We start from the raw sequence: 17,064 nt of genomic DNA, 5'->3' as shown, positions 1-17,064 counted from the left end.
GAGCGCTTCCTCTTCAGACGGCGCTCGAGGAAGATGGCCGCCCCCTGCTTCGGGCAGCACGGTTAAGGTGGTGCGCCCTTGTCCGCCGTTGTTGTGATGGACGCTTCGGAGAGCATGACGGCAAGTTTCCAGCTCTTTCTCCCATGACCGCTCCGAACTCGACCGAGGACCGGGTCTGGTGCGCTTAGCGTCAGAGACCGCTCAGAGTGGATGGCGCGCCGCCAGCAGTTCTGGAAAGTTCTGTACCAGGAATCTGTGGGATCAGATTCATTTTGAGACACCTTGGTACGGTTTCTCAAAAAACCCTTTGTGGTCAACAAGAATAGATTTTGTATTATAGTAAACAATTACAATGAAATCTCTGGAAAAAGGCAGCTGTTTCCAGATTTGGTGCAGGTGGCAGGGCCATGTTGAAAATACACAGCAAGAAGTGCTGATCGAATGAAGGAGCGTAGAGGTGAAGAGAAGAAGAGTCATCACTACGGTTAGTGAGCTGGAAATGTAGGAAGTCAAATCGAAACTTTCAACTGTTGCTGCCAGCCCGTTTAATTTTTAGGATGTATTCTTTTCAAGTGTTCGAAGGCCTTTTTGACTATATGAGATGATGCACACAACATTAAAAACAGCTGCATCTGTTGATGAAAATGCATTAATTTGTTAAGTTATCCACTAACCACTGTTGTATCTTGTAGGCTAAGTAATGTTGTGATAAAATCTAAATATAATGAGCGATATCAATTACAAAATCTGCACTTCTTTGGAATTTAAGTCCACAAATGACGTCTTACCCATGACTGAAGCAAAACACAACCGCGTGAGAAACGCAGCCTTTTGGGAAGCCCACTGCAGAAAGATTGCATGTGCTGGAAGGCAAACAGACCATTGTACAGACACAAGTGAAGCGCTGTGCTGCTACTACTTCACGTTTACGCGCCACCGACCCTACTTAGTGCTGCGTGGATACGGCTGTGACTAAGTGATGATTGAAAATGTGTATATGATTCACATGAAAATCCGATTAATGCTAGAAAATGCGAAAGAGTTTAATTATTCAAGTTGATGAATCAAAAAGGAAAAGGCGCCTCTATTTATTCTGAGAGCCCATGACTGGGCTGCATTGTGTCATTGCAGCCGTTCGAATTGGCAGTGAATACGGCAGTATGGCTGCGGCAAACCGGCGGGTGTATGTAAACAAACAGAAGTGGTGATTATTTTTAACCGCTCGCGCCAGATATACCCACAGGTGTGTTGTTGAGTAAACACGAGGCCGGTAAGACCTGAATGCCGGGCGCCCTGCTCGGCGGGCGAGCGGGGCGGGCCTCGGAGAGAGCGGGGCGGGGCCGAGCCGCGCGCGGTCGCCCGCCCAAAGTTTCCGTGCGAACGAGCGAGCGAGCGGCAGGGGCCCCGGGGCCCGCGGCACGGCCACATCCTGAGCAGGCCCCGACGCTTCCCCCACCCGCCCACGCGCCTCCCTGCGCGAGACCAGCGAGGGGAAAACACGCACCCGCGTGGCGGGGCCCGGCGACGGAAACGTGTGAAAGATGAAGCTCTGCGTTCCCCGTGTGCCGTCAGGTGGTAATGCCCGCTCGTTTATGGTGCGCATGCCTGCGAAATGACGTGTAACACAGACGGTCAAAAACACGTACGCTCACATAGGGCATCTAGTTTACAGAAGCTCAGAGGATTACAGTGCACTTGAACGCACGTGCTACTGTTGCGCGTGTTGCGCATGTTATTTCAGTGGTTTCGCGTATGAGATCTGTTAATTTTTTTAAACGCTGCCACTCTTTTCAGTTTACCGTGATTTTCAACAACCTTACTATAATAATAATAATAATAATAATAATAATAATAATAATAATAATACATTTCATTTGTAATGCACTTTTCATTAGACATAAATCTCAAAGTGCTACAGAGTAAAAAAACAGAAGCGTAAAAAAATGAACCAACAGCAGAGAATGTTAAAAGCCGCACTAAGGAAGAAGGCCATGACCGCTCAGTGACTTTAGAGGCTAAAGTTTAGCCAATAGGCTATTTATCGTTTCTGTGTCATACACTCAGCCTTAATCATTAGACATATCATTAGATCATACCGCACCCACGGTTGTGTTAAGCAATATTTTTTATTGTATATAGCCTATTATAGTAGGCAATCAAAATGGGGAAATGTAGCAATAGGCAGGGCAATATTTTTTTAAATATTGTTAACCTTAAATAAACGTATTGTAGATAAAAATCCTTACATGGAGTTTTAATTTGATGCACAATTTTGGCTTGACTTTAAACTTACATTTTTGTGTAATTTTCGAAAGCGAATGAACGCTCAAAATTGCTCAGAATCGCTGACTGCAGTCAAGGAACATTGGTGCTGATCGGGTTTGTATCATTTGTGAGGCCCACAAGGTTGAAAACTCCGCCACTTTTAAGTCACAACACCTGTCGAATTAGCTACAGGCTACGGAGCAAGTTTTTCCTGAAACTAACATCGTTACCCATAAAGCAAAAAAACCGCTGAAGCTGAAACGTAAAAATAAAAAGTGAAACTAAACTCGTTTGTTCTGTTCACGCGAATTTATTCCGTAGTCATTTTTTTTCCTTGGGTGCACTCGAATCCTCGAGTACTCCTGCCCTAGCCCTTTGGAGACCTTCTGACTGTGAAACCTCTGGCGCTTTTTTTTTTCAGGGTGAGTGTGTCACGGCCCGGGTCATGGCGCCGCCGAGCCATTTCTGGCTAACGTTAGCCCCGCAAAGCCTCTTTGGGTTCTTTATTTAACCAGATCATCTAAGCTATCTGATATGTGGGCACTTCAGGACGACGCTGCTGGTTAAGTCTCCTGCCAGCTGACCAGACAAGGTGCTCCAGATGAGGAATCCAGCGTTATCATGCAGTCCGTCTGTAATCTGAATGTATTTGTCTTTGCGTTTACTGACTCTGTTGAAGCACGGTGTATGCTGTGGGGAGGAAACATTTAGTATTTGCTGTTAGCAAAGGTTTATTCAGTTTTAATTCAGCAATGCAGGACTTTCGATCACACTAATGTATTCATTGTGTGGTCCATAGCCTGAAGCCTTGTATTAGCCCTGTGGTGGATTCAGCACTGACGCTACCTATGTTAGGCTGTTCAGTCATCTTATTCTCATGCTCACGAGGATTACCCTTATGCTCTTAAGGACTGAAAATCCTAGAAAGAGGGAAAGGTGTGGCCTGAAATCCCTCGTGCCTTGCCTGGATGTGAGAGTTTTTAAAGAGGAAGTGAGCTTCTATTCACCGTTTTCCAACTTTTCAATTCCTAGTTTTAAGAAACTTAATCAAATAGGCTATAACACAGTCAAAGATGCATACACTTTCAACATGTCTGTTAAAGTAGCTGTGAAATAATTATTAATTGATGCAATTTAATAGAATCAGAATTTAATGTTAAAGTAATAAACATTATTTAATATTATCTATAGGTGTTTGAATGTGAGTTGTACTAATATGAAGAATAATACGACTTTTGTTTCTGTCACTAATAGGGTAAACGTCCCTATTAAGCCCACCAAATCCGCTTTTCAGACATTTTTAATGTATACTGCCCCAATTTAAGTGAGAACATTTTAGTTAAAATGAAAGTCTAATCTCTCATTTGAAGTGTCAATAATTCATTTATACCAATTTCTAATGTTTTTATTGTTTAATTTGTCAAAATATGTCAAAAGTCTGGCATGGGCTTAATGGGTACCTAACGTACCCTTTAAGCCCATGGGTGTTCCAAATAAGCCCACTTCATGATTTTTGATAAATAAATATATATTTAAAAAAATCTTAACAATACAAACTTGTTCTATTCAAATCTGTAATCTCTTAGCTCTCAATAGCTATTTTCATTTTGTCTCCACTCCTATACTATGGCCTGTAAATGGCATTTGAAATAGGCATGACCAGCCTTTCTGCTGTGTTGTCAAGACAGAAAAAGCTAAACTTACAACATGTCTTCTTTGGAATGTAGCCAAAAAACTATTTACGAACAAAATCAAAACTATAGTGGAAATTACTCTTCAATACTTCATCTTTCAATATGTGTTGTCATTTTGTCTGTATCTCTATCCTACTGTGTGCTTTTGGCATTTGAAATTGGCCAAAATTTCTGGTCCAGTCAGCTGGTTGAAAGTGCAGGTGTTTTTATGAAGATTTCTGAAGACCGACTGACTGAACGAAAAACAATTTCAGGTTCAATACTAATGTTCTAAGGATAGTAAATGAGTCAATTTCAGGATTTACAATTGAACAATAACTTTTCAAATGTTAATCACATTTAGGATAGTAGTTTGAAAACATTGTAAAAACACATTTTAAAACCATTCAGTTCATTGTGGAGTAACATTAAAACATACAGTTCATTATGAGGAGACATCAGGCATAACATATTGAAGCTCATGTATCATTAGCCTATAACTTAAACAAAATAAACAAGAAAGATGTCAACATTTCTGCAATTTCTACTTTCTCCTAGACTAAACGTAGGCCTATGCTCTTTGAGGTGATTGTATCGTTTTTAGTAAGGCTATCATTTGCTCCATGCGCCATCTTAGTAGTGTAACATAACATAGGTTATAGGGTGGTCTAAGCTTTCTTTTATTTGTTTGTTTCAGTCTTTTGCCCACGTTGTGGTTGTCTTTGTCTTACGCTAACAAGTCATTCATGGCTTTCATCTTGTTTTTGTAGATTTTCAATGACCTCATGATTGCGCAAATAGAATGGTCCAGGTCCCTACAGCCCTGCTTTGCAGAGGATGAACTTGCGTTTCTATCATGCGTGGGCATGAACTGTATTTCTTTTGTGTTTTAGTCATCTTAAACTAAAACTCATCTGAAAAGTAAAGATTAAAAAATTATTGCTAATGTTAAGATAGAACACAGGCCTATCCAGAATGAATTGACCTATGCAATATCACTGATATTTAAATGTGGGTATTAATTATCTGAATTATGGAGCTGATTCATCAGGTGAGGTCAAAATTAGGGAGGAAAATGGTTCAAAGGCCAAAAGGGAGAAAATCCCCACTGAAACACAGTAAAGTGGGCTTAATGGGAACAGGTGGGCTTAAAGGGAACATCAGTGAATTTATGGTTAAAAGACAGAATATTTTATTCTAGTCACATGACATTAAAAAACAACTATATGAAATAAATCTATATATGGTGCACTAACATAATATGAAAAGTATTAATTGATCATGTAAAGAAGTAATTAGCTATACTCATTTACATCCACCTCAGTCAGTGTGATTTTTTTGCTAGAGTCCCCTTTAAGCCCACCAGGTAAAAATGTTAATTAAAAAATAAATAAAGATAAACATACACATTTATTGTCTATTTAACAGTATAATAATATAAACTGCATACAAAAATATAAACTATACATGCTTATCATGCTTTATGTCATTGCAATGAATCATACTATGTAGCTACTGTATTGATGCAGCATGTGGTCTGTTTGCTAGCGTGCTAAAACTCATATTTTGATTTCAAAAGACACAATATTTCTAATTCAGGTAATATTCTAACACATGTCTCATTCAAAACACTAATCACTTAAATTTTGATAACAAGTGAGTACTTTCCAAAAACAGGAGTAGAAATATACAAAAAATGTTATTTTCTGTAAGTTTTTTTGCAACTTATTCTGGGATCAGCAGGCACATGCCACACATGTGCTTCGATAACTCAATATCGATAAATGTGATTGACTTACAATAAAAAGTGTCATTTACGTAACAAGCAGCTTAATTTGAAAAAACATCACACAGCAAAAAATGATAATGTAGTTTTTTTAAATTTGACTCAGAAGTTGCAAGTGGGCTTATATGGTACGTGGGCTTAATAGGGACATTTACCCTACTACTATTGCTGCTGTTACTCCCGGTACTTCTAACATTAGTGCTGTTTATAATTACACGCGATTACCTAACTGTCATGTGAAAAATGTTTTTTTGTTTATCAATGGAAAAAACAGTTCAAGTTGAAAATGACTGCTTTCAAAATCATCTCCATAGGTAGTGTTTTTCCAGGTCTTGTAGGCTAAGTAATGTTAAAATAAACTGGCGGTTTGTTTGCAAGCTAACCCGTAAGCCAGTCATAGCCTTGTGGGCTCTTATCTACTGTGCAACTACAACAATTACTTAACTGTGCTTGACAGACATCTGAGTTCGTTCTGATTGTTAACGGTTAGCCTAATTGATACGAATAATCCTTTGTGCGCCTTGCTTTCGGCAGCTGCAGTTACAGCTCTCATTTTTGCCTTACACTATGCATGAAAGTCATCAAATCTGTATTTATCAGGGTAGGCTACTTTATGAATGGACCCTTGGCTTCTGTTTTTACTAGGAGGTATTTCATTGTTTTTTTTTTCATGTAATATAATTTGCAGTAAGAAATTCAGTGTATGCCAAGCTTACCATGATAAGAATGAGAGAACCTGTTTTACCTCTGATTTTTTGAACCCAAAGCAAAATAATTATTTTTAAAAAAATCATTTAAGTGTGTTATGTTGTTATTACAATGTACTACTCCAGGTAGCCTATATTTTAGTGATTTTCATAAGAGGCAGGCATAAATACATTGAAAGGAATGGAGGCATGTATGTATAGGCATATTTTATGTAGCTATGCATATATGCTTATTGTTTTATTTATTATTTCGTATTTTCAGATGCATGCTACAGCAGAGCCTTAAACGTGACGCCCTCACCGTTTCGTAATGGCATTAATCCTCCGCATTAGCATCGGCCTGGCACGATTAGCCTCGGATTGGCCCGTAGACTCCCTGCGCGGTATATATTTGGGGATCTGACCTTGTGACCGGGCTCTCAGAGCTGTCCCCTTGACGACAGCAGGGGAGGGGAGGGGAGGAGAAAGGGGAGGGGAGGGGAAGGGGGGGGTGGCGTCTCGGCCTTCTGAGAACAGGTGGACGCGGGGTGGCTGTGACAGGGAGATTCCCCGCTCGGGTTCCCGTGCCGAGACGCGCGGCGGGCGGCAGGCGGCGCGGCGCTCTGGGGGGGGCGGCCTCAGCACTCACGGCTTTGAACCCGGAGACCCGCCGGGGAGGTGGGAGCACCCGTCAAAGGTCTTCCGTCGACTCCCGCACGAGAAAATGTCGAGCGTTACCACGGAGGAGCTGAGCGAGTACGGCGAGGGCTCCCTTCATTGTAAGATCATCCTCGGCATCTCCACATCCATTTTACAGGCCTCCGACAGTACAGTGTGTTGCATGGTGGTTACAGTCAGATAATATAAGGCATACTGGTAGGGTATTAGCTTTAGCCTGTTAACTTAAGTGAAGGCCACTTGCAAGACCATGGGAATAATTATATGGTGGTTTGGTCTGTGCTCATTGGCCGATGGGTTTGCTTGTGTCATATTTGTACTGTGGTAGCAGGGCACTCTTAGTCCACGGACAGGATGGATGCTTCTTTGAGATGCATTTTCTATTTTTACCCTCTGATTCCGTGCCTAAATGAAATGTAGAATTCTTAGAGAAAAGCGGATTGTCAGCAAAAATCATTTTCTTGAGTGCTGTCACAGGTGAAACTGTCATTTTCAGTTGGGAGAGTTGGAGATTCCTGGAAAGCTCATTTTTTTAGCCCCAGTGTTTTTGCTTCGTCGGTTTCTTGAGTTTAATTTAGTTTGGTGTAACTAAATAAAGTTGCACTGAGTTCTGACTGAATACTGAACTGCTGACTGATTCTCTTTTGCTACCAAGGAGAAAATCATCAGCCTACTTTTCACCGTTCATTTTATTCCAATGTTATGATGGCTGTTTTTGAACCCTTTATTATGGATGCAGACTGCATCCCGATTGCAAGGATGTGAAATCCAAATGAATCCCATAGCGATAATAGGAAATTGAAGTTCATGGTTTTTTTTTATTGTCGTGTTCAGTTGCTGCTGTGACTGGCTTTGTTGCAGTTCTATTTCCTGTGACTCAGAACCTGCAGCGAGAGGACATGCATCCTGTGACACGCTGGATTCGTGTTGAGTTTCTATTAATAAAGGAGTTAGTGGAGGAATCCTGGGAACATGCAGTCCTGACAGGCAACCTACTCCTGGGGGGGGCACCCCACTCCCGAAGGGTGACCCACTCCTGGGGGACAGCCCGCTTCATTTATAGGAGTGGGAGCCTGGGAGGCACTGCAAGTGACACTGAGTGGGTCCAGTTCCGTTAAAGAACCGAGGCTTCACTCAAAACCCACTCATCCACAACCCAGTCCTGGCACCGACATTGGGCTGTTCTGCGCCGGTCAGACATCTCATTGATTCAACCCTAGGGTGAACTGGCAGTCGAGTGCTGCGTGACTTTGGCTATTTTAGCTCAGCTTGTATGGTATTTAAATAACAGGATTCAGTCAGAGGCTCGAGAGCACGCTGAATCCTTCCCCTGCTCGTTTGAGTCACTTCCTCACTTTGTCCCCTTGCTCGGTTACTCACTTGCACACTCGCTCATGCGCTCAGTCACTCACTCAGTCCCTGACTCACTCGTTCATGTACACATTCACTCACTCACTTAACATCCTCACTTATCCACTTACTCACTCGTTTGCTCATTCGCTAACTCAATTTGGTCTTTTCCAGAGGTCGTGTGAGGAAAGGAGTATGCTGCCAGTACTTTTACGATTTAAACAGATGACTAAGCACAGGAGCCTTTAAAGCTACCACGCTGCCGTTATACTGCTGTTTATGTTGTATACAGTGCCGTGAAAAAGGTGTTTGCCCCTTTCCTGATTTTCTCTGTTATTACATATTTGTCAAACTGAATGGTTTCTGGTCTTTAGTGGAAATGTAATATTAGACAAAAGGAAACTGAGTAAAGACAAAACATGTTCATTTAATTGATTTAATGAAAAATGTTATTGAACACCCATATTACCCTTCACCCATGTGAAAAAGTCATTTCCCCCTTCGTTACTCAGTCAACTATTTATCCATATTTAATTGATTATTATATTCAGCTTTATGAACACAGCCAGACTTGATTGCAGCCAACCCAGTTGAATCTAGACCTCACTCATATTGAACTTTACCACTAGAGTGAAGTAGGCACCACAAAGTCTCTACAAGCACACTATGCATAATTAAAGGAAACTCCAGAAGACATGAGAAAAAAGCTGTTGAAATATATCAGTCTGGAAAGGGTTACAAAGCCAATTTGGTGGCTCTGGGACTCCACCGAACCTCAGTGAGAGTCATTCTCTCCAAATGGAGAACACTTGGAACAGTGGTGAATCTTCCCAGGAGTGGCTGGCATGCCACGATTTCTCCAAGGCTGCAGCAACAACGCATCCAGGAAGTCACAAACGATCCCAGAAGAACATCTGAAGAACTGCAGTGTTCATGATCCACAATAAGAAAGAGACAGGGCAAAAATGGGATTCATTGGAGAGTAGCATGGTGGAAACTACTGCTAACCAGAAAAATCAACATTTGCAAAAAAGCACCTGGATAATCCCAGATGAGTATAAAGTGGAACTTTCTGAATGGCACAGGTCTAGTTTTGTCTGCTGTAAAGCAAATACAGCATTTCACATGCCTCAGGACCTGGAAGACTTGTCATTATTGAAGGAACCATGAATTCTGCTCTGTACCAGAAAATTCTCAAGGAGAATGTCCAGTCATCTGTGAGTGAGCTGAAGCTGAAGCATAATCATTTTATGCAGCAAAACAATGATTCAAAACAAAGCAAGTCCTGAATGGCTGAAAAGAAACTAAATTAAGGTTTTGGAGTGGCCTAGTCAAAGTCCTGGCATGATCTCAATAGAAGTACTGTGGCAGGACCTGAAACAGGAAGCTCATGCTCAAAAACCTACCAATTTGTCTGAATTAAAGCAGTACTGCAAAGAAGAGTGGGCTATAATTCCTCCACAGCAATGTGAAAAGACTGATATCAAATTATGGGAAGCAGTTGATAACAGTTATTGCTGCTCAAGGTGGTGAAACCAGTTATTGTGTTTAAAGAGGAAATGACCTTTTCTCATGGGTGATATAGGTGTTTCATAACATTTTTCAGTAAACAAAGAACAGTCTAAAAAAAAAATGTGTTTTGTGTTTATTCGGGTTCCCTTTGTCTAATATCACCTTTGGTCTAAAGAGCTGAAACCATTCAGGGCGTCAGGAACAGGGAGCGAACACACTTTCGCTGCACCGCGCTTGCACAGTCGGGTTTGCGGTGACGTTCTAACGCGGGGGGGGTGCGGAGGAGGGCTTCCTGCCCGTCCAGGGGGGCAGGGGAGGGATCCGTCTCTGCCCGTCTCTGCCCGTCCCTCCCCCGCACCGCGCGGTCGCCGACAGCGTCCCCCTCCCACGGCGGGCGGGCGGGCGGGCCGGCGGCTGTTACCGCGCGGCCCCGCTGGCGGGCCGGCCGCGTGGGCGGTATTATTAGCGAGCCGCCGCTGCAGCGCCGACAGCCGCGAGCGTGCGCGGGCGTGTGAACACGTTTTCACAAGCGCCTGTCTGCGTCCGCCGCCGAGCTGCCGGAGACAGGGATCACTACTTCACTAGAGAGGTCTCTGTGTATTATTTACATTTTAATAATAATAATAATAACAATAATAATAATAATAATAATAATAATAATAATGACAATAACAATAATAATAATAATAATTATTATTATTATTATTATTTGATCAGTACTGCATTGATACATGCAGTATGTGTGCATATTATTTATTTATATTTATGTACATACAGACACGTGCAAGTGTTTGGACAGTGACTTTTTTTTTTTGGTTTGTTTTGGCTCTGTACTCCAGCAGCATTTGGATTTGAAATGAAACAAATGCATATGAGGTTTAAGTCTGGGACCTGTCAGCTTTAATTTGTGGGTATTTTTCATTCACATCAGGTGATCCCTGCAAGAATTACAGCCCCCTTTATACAGAGTCCCCCCCCCATTTTAGGGGAGCAAAAGTAACTGGACATTTGGCTGCTGAACTGTTTCTTGGCCAGATGTATGTTTTTGCATCATTAGTTCATACACAAGAAAGCTATTTAATAATAGAAATAATAACAGCAACAATAATAATGGTATGGCACGGTATATCACGAATGTTGGCGTAAATTTATATTGCATCTATGAGGTCAAATGAGTAAACTACCTCGTGCTGAATTCGTATGTAGAAGTTAGCAGCAGAGGGTATTCTGAGACATATTTTAAAATGCACACCTGCACACCTAACCTCATGGTTATAGAACAGCTGAAAGTGAGTGAAGCTTTTTTTAAATAATCAGCGTATTTTCTCTTCTCCTTCTCGTTTCCTCCCAGACCTCGAGCCTGACGACAACTCGTCCTTCTACATCCTCAACGTGGGCCAGCCCCAGTCCGCGGTCAACCAGCCGATCGGGATCCCCCGCTATGGCCTGCAGACCCACGCCCCCGTCGGCTCGGCGCCCTCCCGCCTGCAGGCCCACAAGGCCTACGACCCCGGGTACGAGTACGGCCCCGCGGCGGGCCACAGGGTCTTCGAGTGCCCCAGCATCCAGATCACCTCCATCTCCCCCAGCTGCCCGCAGGACATGGAGGCGGGCGAGGACGGGCTGGGGGGGACGGCGGCGGGGCCCGATGGGGAGGGCCAGGGCCAGGGCCAGGGCCAGGACCAGTGCCTGTCCCGGGGGCACCTGTACCTGCCGCTGGACCCCTCGTACCGGGACTCGTCCCTCAGCCCCAGCCCCTGCAGCAGCCTCTCGTCCCGGAGCTGGTTCTCGGACGCCTCGTCGTGCGAGTCCTTCTCGCAGGCGTACGACGACGTGGAGTCGGAGCTGAACGAGGCGGCGGCCCGCTTCACGCTGGGCTCCCCGCTGGCCTCGCCCGGGGAGGAGCCCTGGCTCCTGCAGCACCAGCAGCAGCAGCAGCACCAGCACCAGCACCAGCAGCACCAGCAGCAGCAGCAACAGCAGCAGCGCCACCCGGCCTTCCCCCGCCAGCTCTCCCCCCGCCAGTCGCCCTGCCACTCCCCGCGCGCCAGCGTCACCGACGAGAACTGGCTGAGCCCCCGGCCGCCGTCGCAGCCGTCGTCCCGCCCCGCCTCGCCCTGCGGCAAGAGGCGCCACTCCAGCGCCGACATCTGCTACCCGGGCTCCGCCTCCCCGCGCCTCTCCCCGGCCCCCACGCCGGGCCACTCCCCGCGGGGCAGCGTGACGGAGGACACCTGGGCCGGCAGCCCCTCCTCCTCCTCCGCGGCGGCGGCGGCGGCGGCGGCGGCGGCGCCCCCCCCCTTCCACTGCTGCTCGGCCGCCGAGCTGGACGTCCCCTCCAAGACCAGGAAGACGTCCCAGGACCGGCCGCCGCTCTCGGGCACGGGCGACACGGCGGGCCTGGAGGACCCGGGCAGCGTCTCGCCCTCGCGGGAGACCCCCCTCTCCGACGACGGCGGCGGCGGCGGCGGCCACGGCCTCAGGAAGGACGGGTCCGCCGAGCAGTTCCTCTCCGTCCCCTCGCATTTCACCTGGAACAAGCCCAAACCGGGACATACGCCGATCTTCCGGTACGTCACCAGTATTTCCACGTTTTATGTTTTACAAGCTCTCCTTTTTTGACTGTACTTTAGTGTACGGCATAAAACAATCACAGTTAATACGTCAATGAAGTTCAATCGGAGATATTTATACATCAATAAAGTTCAATCGGAGATATTAATACATCAATAAAGTTCAATCGGAGATTGACCCTTGCTCCTTTTATGCAGCCTTAACTTTGCGTGGTAAAAATGTCCTTACTATCTGTCCTTTGTTTAGACAGACAGACAGACAGGCTGACAAATATACAGACATGCCAAAAAAGCCCTCAGGGCAAAGCTATTAAATACAAGTTTTGGTCTCTGGTACCATGGGCTGCAATTTTATACACAGACAACATAAGTCATGGAAGCCCTGATGGTTATTCTAGAGCCTGTCTGGTTATTTAAGAGCGTGGAATAGAGAGTCAAATGTTACCAGGTCAGTGGATAGTCAAGTCAGGATCAAAGCAGTGAGTCAGTGGATATTATTAGTGTAGACCACAGTAACAGGCAGGAGGGAGAGGTGGGAGGTGTTTTTTTTTAGAAGAGGGGGATTTTTTTGGAAATTGGATTTTCGCTGTCATGACAGGAGAATGGAACATGCCAGTCTTCAAACTCTTAAAACTTTTTTAAAAGTCTTTTACGGCTTCATTTTCGGCGTAACAGTTCCAAAATCGGAATTTAAATTTAGTTTTAAAGCGACGCTAAACGGTAAAGCCCAGAGCGAAGAGCTAAGACGTCCGTGCGAACGGGCTGACGCGCGAGAGACGGAGTTGATTCCTCGCCAGTCGATCGCGGGAGGCGCGCCGCCGGGCGAACTCGCTGAGAAAAAGGACGGTTGGAACTGGCGAAACCTCGAAGGACGTGGGCGGCGGATGGAAACGCCGCGTCGCTTTGCGGCCGCCGCCTCCCGCGGCGCTCGAGTGAGGTGTGAGGACATGTGACCGCGGCGTCGCCGCGCGCTCCTCGTTCAGCGGGCGGGGGCCGTGCTGCTGCGGCCGCGCGTTGACCTCGGGGGCCGCCGCCGCCGTCGTCGGGCGTGAACTCCAGCGAACGGCTCGGCGGCCGTCGGTCGCGTCCGATCGCTCGCGCGCGGCGATCCTCTAGCGATCGCGCGGGCCACACGACGACGTCTCCCAGTCCTCTCGCAGACTGCGGGTGGCTGGTGCCGGAACGACACCTCCCTGCGGTTCGGCGGCTTTCGCGAAAGCCTCCGGGTTCGTGTTCGTGTCGAGAGCTCCCTGTTTATCGTTTCCCGCTCGACGGGAGGCCGTACGCACGCACTTCGACTTCCAAGGAACGGTGTTTTACGCGGGGAAGCTGCGAAGGCTCGGTGCAGAAAAACGCTGCGGCCGAAGGGCGCCTTTTGGCCTGGAAGGGTTTCGTAAACGAACGCGCGCCAGAATGCTGCGCGTCTGTTTTTTTTAAGCTACAGCCGGCCTGATTTTCCGTGGAAGTTACAGCGATGAGTGATGGGTGGCACGTGGTGGTGGTGGGGTGGGGGGGGGGGGGGGGGGGGGGGGGGGGGGGGGGGGAGTAATAGGATGGAGTGTAGCACAGTGGGTAAGGAACTGGGCTTGTAACCGAAAGGTCGCAGGTTCGATTCCCGCATAAGGACACTGCCGTTGTACCCTTGAGCAAGGTACTTAACCTGCATTGCTTCAGTATATATCCAGCTGTATAAATGGATACAATGTAAAATGCTATGTAAAAAGTTGTGTAAGTCGCTCTGGATAAGAGCGTCTGCTAAATGCCTGTAATGTAATGTAATGTAATTGGGGTGTGGGGCGTGACGTTAGCCGAGCGGAGTGCAGTGAACCTGCAAAGGAAGGTTCTAGACTGCAGGGCGGCTGCGCAGCCGGGAGGGTGTTAATAATAATAATAACACACGTTTATAATACGGGGCAGGGGCGTACGCGCACTTCCTGGGCTACGTCAGTCCTGTAGCGTCGCGCGCGTGGCTCTGGTCTTTTAAACGCGGCGCTGTCGATCGTTTGCCGCAGAAACGGCTCGGCGCTAAAGTGGAAGGGATCGCTAAAAACGGAGGGAATCTTTTTTTTTTGACGCGGTAGGGGGGGTTTCACAGATTTGCAGCCATGTTCAGCAACAGCGGCGAACAGGCGAGCGTCGATCAAACTGGAATCGCCGAATCGTCGAAAGTCCTCTGAAAATGCCAGCCTCCGGGCATCCCCTTTCAGCAAAGCACCGTTTACCGTGAACGCGGTCCAACAAAAACGAGCGCCTTGCCTAGTACATTTCACTTAGTGGGACTACGGTGCGCCCCAAACGGTTCCTGGAAACCTGGAAGGGGAAAAAATCGATGTCTGAATTCAGATGTCGACTTCAATCAAAGCGCAACACTCTCGAAAACCTTAAGACGCCGTCGCAGTTCACACACACACACACACACACACACACGCCGGTTCTTCTCGGGTTAGGATATTTTTAGAGGTGCCCCTTTTCTGTGAACTTCTGTGAAGGTGGTTCCCCCTCCAGCGAAATTCTAACGCAATACCGCAGCGTTACGTTCGCGTTTTGGGGCGTTTCGCCGACGCCCTGCACGGGGGCATCGAAGCTTCGAGGAAGGTTCTAGAAATGCGGGGCTAGCTGCACCGCTGGGGGCCGTGTTAATAATGCGTGCTAACGCTAGCCTAGCCTCCCTAGCCTCTGCGCTGCGCCGCCAGCCCCGTCGCGCCAGAGGGACGTCGTAGCAGGAGGGAACATCGTAGCAGGAGGAAACGTCGTAGCAGGAGGAAACGCCAGCGACTCCTGCGGGTTGTCGTTTGAGACTCCGTTACGCTCGACACAGTTTATACCCGCAGCAATTTATACACAATGCATACCAGCACAGCGCATGAGGATCGATTAGAAAATGACTCTGTCCCATGCATTAAAATGAGTCATCCGAGCGCACGCGCACGTGACGCATTTGCTAATTAAAGATCGTGACTCGTTTTGCCTCATTCTCCGCGAGCAGGTTTAGCTTTTTCACGGCTACATTAGGCTCAAATAGACAACACCTGATATCATATCGAGCACCGCGTAGCTGCGGCTGAGTATATTTATAGGCCGTATGTTGGCTGTATGCTGGTTTATTTAAAAAATACGTTTTTTTTTTAGGTGCGCCAAAGAGAGTGCATCAGAATGTACGGCGAAACCGCGGGCCGTCGTTCAGAGTCGGGAGAGGAGGAGTGCGGCCTTTCGCTTTTCTCTCCCGAAAGCAGCTGTTCAAATACAGACCCGGCTTCGGCAAATAGAAAGGGCTTTTTGAAGAGCCGCACAAAGGAGGCAGTGTGGTGGGGGGGAGCGGCGGCGCGGGCCCCTCTGAGTTCGCCCCCTTCCCCTCGGTTCGTTTATGTAACGATTCCCCCCCCCCCTTCTCGTGGAGAAAAAAATCTTCTCCTGGATGCGTTTTAAGGCCGTTTCGAAAAGCCGAAGCGGACGGATGCCGTTTCTGTGAATTCTCACCGGAGCAGACGAGTGCAACAGCTTTTGTAGCGTCGGCCAAACGCGCTTCGGTCCGACAACGTGACCTCGTATGATTACCGAACATGCCGTGGAAATTAAATTGATATTAAATTGATATTCTGTTAAATTGCTTACAAGAATTTTTTTTTTTTTTTCTGTGGTCCATTGACTTTTATTTTGTATTTTTTGCCGCTTGTGACCTTCGTTTCAGTCGCGCGCGTAAAATGCGCCAGTAAGTCGCGGCGCGAAACGTCTCCCGGTGTGATGGTCAGAGCCTCCCTCTCTCTCTCTCTCTCTCTCTCTCCCTCTCTCCTTGTCATCCGCCCCCCCCCCCCCCCCTCCCTCCTGCCCTCCCCCCCCCTTTCTCTCCCCCCCCCCATCAGAACGTCATCGCTGCCTCCTCTGGACTGGCCGCTGCCCAGCCAGTTCGGCCAGTACGAGCTGAAGATCGAGGTGCACCCCAGGGCCCACCACAGAGCGCACTACGAGACGGAGGGGAGCCGGGGAGCCGTCAAGGCCTCATCCGGGGCCCACCCCGTGGTCAAGGTGAGGCGGGGCCCGCGTCCGGGGGCGAGCGCCTCGAAACCGGTCTCACTACGCGGGTCGGTCGGTCAGTTACGCTCGCTCACCGGGGTCACGTGACCTTGCCAGCTTCGCGTTTGCTGCCTCCGGTGACCTCTTTTGCGTCCTGAGCCCTCTATGGTAGTCATTCAGCAGATTTACATATTTAAATAATTGAATACGTTCAATATTTTATGACTAACCTCGGCATGTGATCTTACGTGTGCTGGAAATAAAACACTGCATGCTTCAGTAGCAATTGACTTGATCACATACTTTGTCTTTTACTATCATGTTCCCCTCCCACTTTTACAGTTACCAGAGAGAGTTTAAAAAACTGTGTTGTGACGTAACATTTGATAATACGGGGGGCAATCCTTACTTGGGGAATTACGTGCAGGCTTCAGCACATTTTAAGCACATTGTCTCAAAACCGCGTCAGTCTTGTTGTGCAGCTCAAGTGTGACGCACCCTCTGAATATTGATTGAATGTGTTCATTTTC

General features: G+C 47.1%; 1 protein-coding gene across 3 annotated transcripts in view; it reads left to right on the top strand.

The window, feature by feature from the left end:
• The window catches only part of LOC118227870 (nuclear factor of activated T-cells, cytoplasmic 3-like), an 83,642-nt gene that overhangs the window by 15,836 nt on the left and 50,742 nt on the right, over positions 1–17,064 (top strand). For all 3 annotated transcript variants that reach the window (XM_035418855.1, XM_035418853.1, XM_035418854.1), the window contains exons 2-3: positions 11,302–12,520; positions 16,384–16,546. In XM_035418855.1, coding sequence (XP_035274746.1) covers positions 11,302–12,520; positions 16,384–16,546 — 1,382 coding nt within the window. The remainder of the gene's footprint in view (positions 1–11,301; positions 12,521–16,383; positions 16,547–17,064) is intronic.

Source organism: Anguilla anguilla, chromosome 5 (genome assembly GCF_013347855.1).
Source record: "Anguilla anguilla isolate fAngAng1 chromosome 5, fAngAng1.pri, whole genome shotgun sequence".
NCBI classification, from domain to species: domain Eukaryota; kingdom Metazoa; phylum Chordata; class Actinopteri; order Anguilliformes; family Anguillidae; genus Anguilla; species Anguilla anguilla.
Note: the sequence above shows the minus strand (reverse complement) of the source record. Positions and strands in the feature narration are given on the sequence as shown.